Source organism: Clupea harengus, chromosome 22 (genome assembly GCF_900700415.2).
Source record: "Clupea harengus chromosome 22, Ch_v2.0.2, whole genome shotgun sequence".
NCBI lineage: Eukaryota > Metazoa > Chordata > Actinopteri > Clupeiformes > Clupeidae > Clupea > Clupea harengus.
In genome coordinates this window covers 16,366,950-16,375,944 of record NC_045173.1, presented here as the reverse complement: position 1 = coordinate 16,375,944, position 8,995 = coordinate 16,366,950, and the positions used below count along the sequence as shown (strand labels likewise).

Here is an 8,995-nt window from a genome sequence, read left to right as displayed (position 1 = left end):
TATGTTATGTATTTTATGACAAGGTAATGTAAATCATAGAGATCTTTAAAGTTGTCCTATGGTTCCAGTTGCAGAACACACTGAACCAGTGTGCTTGCAAGAGGCAGCTATTCTAATCATGAGATTATACTGCCTCAATCATTGTTGCTCTATCATCTGATTGGGATTCATGTAAATAATCTCATTGTGTAAAATAATCCCATCCAGGCTAAAAATATATACACTCATATAGGTGAAGGAACATGCCATAAACTGTAAGCTGTACAAATATGAATATGAGTTCTCCACCATGCCACAGCTTTGCTGCCTGGCCTGCAATGCACTTAATCCGCAAAAGATATTGGTTAAAAACAAAGTAAAAAAAAAATAAAAAAATCGCCACACAAATCACAAGCGTAATGTTCAATAGAGAAAAAAAGGAAAAAAAAACAAGACGAGTTCAGAAGGGGTCAGGGCAAAGCAGATTAGAGCCGTAACATGGCATGCTATTAAAACTGCTCTGCGCACCCGCCAGACAGTCCGCCATAGCCGTGCGCGTAAACACACCTTTTCCTGGAGCATTAGTGGCACTGGAGAAGGCCCCAGAGGAGCCCAGATTAGAGTGGAATGAGGCCAGGGTCCTGAGCCATAGGAGGTCAGAGAGAGAGAGAGAGAGAGAGAGAGAGAGAGAGATTTGAGGAGATAAAGGAGAGTTAGAGGGGTGGCTGGGAATGAGAGACTGGGGGTGAAAGAGAGAGAGAGAGGGGAATGAGAGAGGGGAGACAGAGAGAGAGAGAGAGAGAGGGATGGAGAGAAACAGAGAGAAAAGTGGGTGGGGGAAGAAATGTAAGGGAGAAAAACTAGAGGGGGATGCTAGATTAAAAAGGGAGAGAAACAGACAATGAGACTTTGGGGAGGAATAAGAGAGGGGGTGACAGATCAAGAGGGAGGGAGAGAAACAGAGAGAATGAGGGAGGGGGACGACAGGGACTACTTCATCATCTATGGGCAAAGTGAAAATCTGATAATTGGATGTCAGGCTTAGCGGTGCGGTTGCTGAGTTGGTTCCTCTGTGCTGGAATGAGCGCCCACATCCCTAAGGAGGGACCTAGCTGGGCCATCTGTCAGAGTCTGACACTAACAACACACACAAACAACACACACCTCCACACACACACACACACACACACACATAAGACGCAAGCCAACACACATACATACAAACATATACAGTACATACCACACATCATACACACACACACATACACAGTTGCCCACACAAAGATGTAAGCACACACAGACATACATACACAAATATCCAAAGTCTCACACACACACACACACACACAAACACACACATTTGAACAGATTCATAGACAGCCTCATGAGTCACACCACAATGAGTCTATCCTGGCTGTACGCTTATGCCCAGCACACCTGAGCCCCTCTCAGAAACACATCTTTAAATCTCCTCTAGTATATAAACTCATCCCTGATCTTCTCTTTCAAGTGTAAACAGGCAGTCACGCACACTTTATGAGCAAGCCGGCTGGGATGGACCGGTCAGATCTGAAACCCATTAATCCACACCGCACACACACGCACGCACAGACACGTCAGCAGTCTTTCCACCATGAATATTTCACCCAGGAACCTGATCTATTAATGATGGGTATCAAGGGCTTTGGGTGTCGTGGTGGCTGAAAGCTTTACTCAGGAGTGTCGGGTTCACCGCTCAGGTGAACAAGCTTTGTCTCTGGCCAGAGACAGACAAAGATAGATGAATAACCTGACATGTATTTATATAGATAGACAGATATACAAAATGTACAATACAGCATAAAGTACTAATAATTATGGCCATCTGAACGGGTCAAGGGCAGGTGGTGGTGACTGAACACTCCACTCAGGTGAACAAGCTTTAGAGAGATAGGTAGATGGACTGATCTCCATACAGAAAGATACACTTTGCACAGTATAATCCATAATAGCCATCTTTACAGGTCAAGGGCTCTGTGTGGTGACTGAATGCTCCGTTCAAGTGGTCCCAGTTTACAATTCAAGTGCACAAGCTTTGGCTCTGGCCACCGCTAGATTGAGATTGATAAACTGAGAGATTTAGATAGATAGATAGATAGACAGGGAGATATATAGACAGAAAGATAAACACTGAATTGTGTGTGGTGACTGAAAGCTCCGTTCAAGAGGCTCTGGTTCTGGCCCAAGACTGATAAAGATAGATAGATTACAGAGAGATTTATACAGACAGATAGACACATAGATTATGTGCATGAACTACAATTACTGATGGTCAGTGAAACGGGTCTGGGGCTTTGTTGTAACGTGGGGACGGAATGTTCCAGCTGTGACTGGCGACTCAGGTGCACAGCTCAGGGGAGCGGACCGGGCTCAAACTCAAACTCTGGCCACTGCTGGCCTGCCAGGCGGAGCTGCCACGTCTGCAGCAGCACCTTATCCAGCTAGCTGCCAACACCCATCCCCTTCACATTACACAGAGCCGGGTGGCTGTTTACTGCTGGAGGGACGCAAACAGACAGCGGCCACTGGTGAGAGAGGGAGAGAGGGAGAGAGGAGGAGAGAGAGGGGTGAGAGAGGGAAGGAGGCAGGCAGAGTTGGCGGGAGGGAGTTAATGAGAGAAAGAGGGAGAGGGAGATGGAGGGAGGACGACATTCTCAACACCAAAAACGTGGCTAACCAAACGTCCGCAGCTATTTTAAGGAGCGGGATGACTTATTAAAGCCATTTTTGCCTTCACTGTCAAAAAGCTCTCTCAGGGCTTACCAAGGCAGTCCACGCTGCAGGCAATGACTATACGTGGACGCTTTCGTAAGAGAGTGTGTGTGTGTATGTATGTGTGTGATTGTGTGTGTGTGTATTCATTTGTGTGAGTGTGTGTGTGTATTTATGTGTGTGAGTGTGTGTTCTTGCCACACAGTGTGTTGTAATGTGATGTGTATACCAGCATACTAAGTATGTGATGTGATCGCTGCTCTTGCTCCTGGGTGGGTGAATGAGTAATTTGTTGGCATAAGCAAGGTGACCCGGACAGTCACAGGCTCTGAGACAAACCTGCGCCGGAACAGGGCCAGATCAGGGCCGGGTCAGTCAGATACTACTTGGGGAGTTACAATAACATTCCACTGTGCTGTGTAGAATGCTATAGTATAGTGTGTTGTGTTGTGTTGTGTTGCGTTGTGTTGCGTTGCGCTGTGAGGTGATATGCTACTCTGTGCTGTGCTGTGTTGTGAGGTGCATTGTATTCTATTGTGCTGTATTGTGCTGTGTGGTTCAGGGCTGGGCAGTAGCTGTGATATATGGTTTTCTCTGCAGCTGCCTCTGATGTGATAAGGTGGCAGAATGAGTTCACTGTGGTTGTGGTTGGCAGCATTGCAGTATCAGGGTTCACTGTGTGGTCGTGGATATCCTGTATACTGGTGTCAGCTGTACACAGGGAACACTTTGCAAACTGCTTTTACAGCAGCAAAGAGTTGAGACATTGCTAGTTTATGGGTTTAATTACTTGCAGGGTATTGACTCTATTTTAAAAAGTTGCACGACTCAGCTTGAACTGAAGTGTAGGAATATTTTTGTATAAGATGGGACAAGGATGAACTTTCAAGATATGCATTGATTTATTGAAAAAAAGATTGCAGCTACGACCGTTGCTTTTTGAAATTGGAAGGGAATCTTTTGGCCGACCAGGTCTTACAAAAATGGGCATGGTGCCACACAGGTAACACGTTCTGATTGAGTAAGGGTCAGATAGTGGGGTTATATTTAATTGGCTTTAGGGGTCAACCAAACAAAAGATAGGTGGGAGGTGACAGATAACTTTTTAAAAGGTGAGCGCGCTAATATCAAGCTGAGATTCATCCTGGGCTTATCTTCTTATTGTGGCTTATATACTGCAATAAAATCGGTGAGAACAACATATCTAAGTTTTGAACTTCTGATTGAGACAGTTGTAAGGGAATCTGCATCGAACACGACAGAAGCTAAATCCATGGCATCAGAGGGATAGAGAATCAGGCATTTAAACGTCTGTATAATCCCCTCAATGCAACATCATAAATACATAATATGATTGGGGTGCTTGTGTGTTGAAAGCCATTTCGTATGGGAATTATACTGTAGTTTAACAGCCTCTGGATAAACAAAAACCCATTCTGGACTGGACTGGACTACAATAAAAATTATCACGGCACACTTTGTTGCTCTACAGGAACAGGTTTAGAAGTCACCACAACTGAGATCACAGACTCGCACGAGCGCAGCGCTGCTCACATCACCGCTCCACTCTGCATGCCGGTCGTCATGACAACCACAGGGAAGGCATTTAGGTGGGAGGGGGAGGGTGGTTGTGTATGTACATGTGAGTGTGAAGATCTGACTCCGCGGCCCAGTTCCTGGGGTCAAGGGTGATGTGATGTGAAGCTGCACGCGGTGCGGCACAGCGGACAGGGCGGGGTCCTGGAGTGCATCCAGCGACTGATCCAGAGGGTCGCGCAGTGCCCGCTTTTATGAGCCCATCCACTTAATACCATCACCGACATCAACAACAACAACAACGTCAACACACTGACACGTGCCAGTCAAAGCCACTCAGATTTTACAAATCCCAGCTGGACTTCTGCTACAGAGGGGTGGAGAAGAAGGGAGCAGTGAAAGGCTACAGCTGAACACACACACACACACACACACACACACACACACACACACACACACACACACACACACACACACACACACACACACACACACACACACTCACACACAGAGAGAGAGAGAGAGAGAGGGCACCCAGCCCTCCAGAGGATTGTGTAAAGCAAAACAAGGAAGTAAGAGTGGAGAAAATGAATAAGAGAGGGTGAAGGGCAGAGTAAGAATGGGCAACGAGGGCACGAGAAGAAGAAGTAGAACAAGAAGAAGAGTGATAGAATGAGATGTGGGCAGAGAAAGACAGAGAGGCAGGGCTTGTGCACTGACCTAAATGATGCCTTCCCTGGGCTAGACATGGCACAGTTTAAATTATTCAGCCGCATACAGTACAGCAGATGCTTCGAGAGAAACAAACGAGGAACTATGTCTCTGGGACGAGTGCTGGGCCAGGCACACAGCACCGGGCCAATCCCACACCGTTTGCAGGCTAGTTTTATCTCCACTGGCATCATTCTTTTTGATAAAAATTAAAACAACACAACTAGAGTTGCTGCTTCTGCTTCTTTAAAAAGTCCTTTTTGACCAAGCTAATGAACATGGTTCAACTTCATTGCGTTCTCACTCTGGCTGCTTCAACTAGACTGTAGGCTTGTGAACTACACTCACTATCAAATAGAATGTGGTATGACACTTTAAGCCAAACCATGAAATGGAACAAATTACGAGAAAATGAAATCTTTTTTTTTTTTTTCTTTCTTTTTTTAAGGGATAGTGAAAGGTCAGTCACAGCATCACGGTCATACACACACACGTCTTTCTCTCTCTCACTCTCTCTTGCTGGCTATGTGTGTGTGTGTGTGCCTTCTGTAGTCTGTTTGCTGTCTGTCTCCCTTTGCGCAAACAAACAAATGCATACGAAATCCTGCTCCTAATTTTAACACAGGGGATTTTTTTGTTGGATTTGCAGAAGGCCTGCGGGTGACAGTGGGAGTGACTGATAGCTGAGCTGAGGCGGCCAAACAAGCGCTGCGTGGCACTCACCTGCTTCCAGTTGTCGTAAATTAGGATAGTGCTGTCCTCGTCATCCAACGTCACCCGCCGCTGATAGCCCTCTTCTGCAATACAAGGCCAAGCTGTCAGTCAAAGGGGTGCTCAATCAAAATAATCTCTGTCTGAGGCAAACACATTCTCACACACGTGATCACACACACACACACACACACACACACACACCCTCTGTCTCTGTCTCTGTCACACACACACACACAAACACACACATGCTCATACTCACATTCATATACACATAACCACACACACACAGTTGCTGTTTAACATGCTCTATTCTGACACATATTGTGCTTGAGAGACAGGGTCAGGGGAGCTCTGGTGAGGTTATTATGGAAAGCAGCACCTCAGCTCCTGAAGCAGCAACACACTCTCTCTCTAACTTTCTCACTGTCTCTTTCTCTCTCTCTCTCTCTCTCTCTCTCTCTCTCTCTCTCTCTCTCTTCTCTCTCTCTCTCTCTCGCTCTCTCGCTCTCTCTCTGCCACGCAGGTTGTGGAATTGGTTTGATAAGGGACACAAGCTATTAAATTTACTTCTGATGGGAGGTAGGGAGGGAGGGGAGGAAGATAGGGAAGAAGGGATGAATAGAGGGAGGAAGGAGAGAAAGTAAAAGAGGGAGGGGAAGCTATCTTCGCTTCATGTCGTGCCACATGTCTCAAGTTGAAAAAACACTCCGCCTCGACGTTCGCCGGCCTAATAATCTGTTTAGTAGCCTGAGGGAGAGACACTTTACAGACACTACAAAAAAATGCTGGATGAAAACACAGGCTTGAAGCTTAGCGCGTAACACAAACATAAATATAAACACGAGCGTGTACAGTTTGTTTGTTTGTTTTTATTTGTTTTTTTACCACTGGAGCTCTCGGAGTCCAGGGACAGGGAGCGGTCCGACTGCCCGGCCAGCAGCAGCGCCAGCGAAGACTTGCCCACGCCATTCTGACCCAGGAGGACGATGCGCAGGGGCCCATGGTAGCGATCCTGAGGGGCTTGGCCCGGGGGCTCCTCTTGGGCGCTGACGCTCACAAGCGGCCGAGCAAGCTCCTCATGCCCCGGCGTCCAATCGTAGTCCTCAGAGACGGCCTCCTCTCGCTTTAGCTGGTGCTTAATTGGCAGAGGGGTGCTGCCTCGACGCAGAGGGGGCGCGGCGGAGAGAGTCAAGCCGTAACCCTGAGCAGGAAAAGCAAGAGATGGAGATCACATGACTGTTCTGCACTTCATGCGTAAATGTCTGACTGGCCGGTATTAATACTGCATTTGGGGCAGGGCAAGAGGGAGGTTAGGACATGGTACATGCTTCCACTAAAGGGATTTCTGGAGTACTGTACGTTAGATAAAAATAGGTCAAAACAGCCCACAGTCCACATAGCAATCTGTCAGAAATAAACTTACATACACAATTCTCTCTATCACTCCCTCTATCTCTATCTCTCGCTCTCTTTCACACGCACACACACACACACACACACACACACACACACACACACACACACACACACACACACATATCCAAAAATACATACAAACATGACAGCAAGACAGGTCAAATCAGTATTGTACTGGGCTGCCCCAAGGGTCCTGTCCAGTTAAAGGAGCCTATCGCCCATTTCACCCATGAAACAATAGGAAGATTCTCCTTCAGCATGCTTACAGCAGCAGGGTGCATGGACGGCTGCCATTAATATTAATACAGCAATTAATCCTGAGGCTGCTCTGTAGGAGACCAGAGCAGGTAAGTCTGTGACTGGATCAGGCTGACATATCTCGGAACAGGGACCGTCAGCAGCGTGGTGCACAGACATAGACCACCAATTACACTAATTGAAAGAAGCTGATTAATTAATCATCGCCACTATTGTCAATAACACTCTGGGGAGGGAGGGCGGAGAGCAGCTGAAGAGACAGATGGTCTGTAGTAGCAGATTCTATGGCTTCAATATCACTGTAGTGTCCACTGGTCTCATAGTGGTCTAAAATAGACAGTTAATCCTATTTTATTGTCTTATCATGTTCAGAAAATATAGGTTAAGCTATACTGCATACTAGTCATTCTAAGCGTGGCCAATAATAACGAAAATCGTCGTTTACTTTTGTAAAATAGTAGCTTAATTTCGCAAGAAAACACATCCACATGCTGGAATAATGAGACACAGCTATGTTTTTGTCTGTCTTCATCAGGAAAGGGAAGAGACACGTAAGGTAGATACAGGAGGAGAAATGAATGTGTAAACAAAGTGATAGAAAGCCTACAACGCCTCCAGCCGGCTCCTCGGGATGCTCTCCGAGAAGGAGGAGGGTGTGTACACCGGCTCGAGAAGGGTGGATGTAGGTGGCGATGCCGGATTACAGGCGGATATCGGTCGCTTAAGAAGAGGAACACAGGGAGGTGGGAAACAGAGAAACAGGTCATGCATGCGCCTTACCTTGTCTGACATCGTTCTGAATTTTTCATCTATTCTCACAGAGAAAGTCCTTGACTATGATGAGCACGATCCATGTCATGTCACAGTGGTGCCAAACGTTCGCCGATGCAACCCTCCACTAATGTGGCCATTTACGACAAAAAACTGAGATAAACAAATAAATAAAAAGCCGTGTCAGACTGTAGAACACATCCTTATTTAGCTCCGAGACGTCTAAAACGTTGTGAGGTCTTAGATACAACGCGGCTCCGTCTACACGGAACAAGGAGCTACTCCTGAGAGTTCCGTCTAGTTAGGAGAGTGAATACTGTGTGAACGAGGATCGCTTAGCCCGTCCCCCGTTGCCTCAGACCCTCCTCCTTTGAAGAAGGAATACCTGAACCCTGCTCTCTGTCTCTCTTTCTCTCTCTCTCTGACTGTGAGTATTTAGAACTTGCTCATGCTATTCGTTTGTCTCTGCTGCGTGACTCATGCTTGGAAAGGAAAGGAATACACCACTAACTGTATGATTCTTCCATCAACCAGAACCACGCATCAAATTTTACAACAGAACCCTGCAGCCAGAGTCAAACTGGGGGCATCTGGGAATTACGCTGAGTTTAAAAAAAATTATAATGATAATAAAGACATATGAGCTATGCTATTCAGTAGCCAACAATGGAGGATCTGCTGTTGGTCTTACTCTACACGAGATGAAAAGTTCACCATTAGCCTCCCAGTCATCCTGTAACTCCATGTGACACCTATTCGTTACTGAGGTGTTATATCAAAGGGAACAGCATAGTCTGCCTTGCAGCAGGTGACTGGAACAAATGCGGTCTTCTTGTGTTACAGTTTAAAAGCAGCGACG

General features: G+C 46.4%; 1 protein-coding gene across 3 annotated transcripts in view; it reads right to left on the bottom strand.

Moving 5' to 3' along the window:
• rem2 (RAS (RAD and GEM)-like GTP binding 2) overlaps window positions 1–8,757 on the bottom strand; it is a 13,814-nt gene extending 5,057 nt beyond the window's left edge. Inside the window, exons 1-3 of one of the 3 annotated variants that reach the window (XM_031560373.2) lie at window positions 8,146–8,757; window positions 6,577–6,892; window positions 5,701–5,774 (exon numbers count right to left, since the gene is read on the bottom strand). In XM_031560373.2, coding sequence (XP_031416233.1) covers window positions 5,701–5,774; window positions 6,577–6,892; window positions 8,146–8,157 — 402 coding nt within the window. In that variant the 5' untranslated portion in view covers window positions 8,158–8,757. Of the gene's footprint in view, window positions 1–5,700; window positions 5,775–6,576; window positions 6,893–7,245; window positions 7,344–7,373; window positions 7,558–8,145 lie in introns of those variants that run through there. The other 2 variants (XM_031560372.2, XM_031560374.2) reach the window with 2 other exon arrangements.
• Window positions 8,758–8,995: the final 238 nt, after the last annotated feature.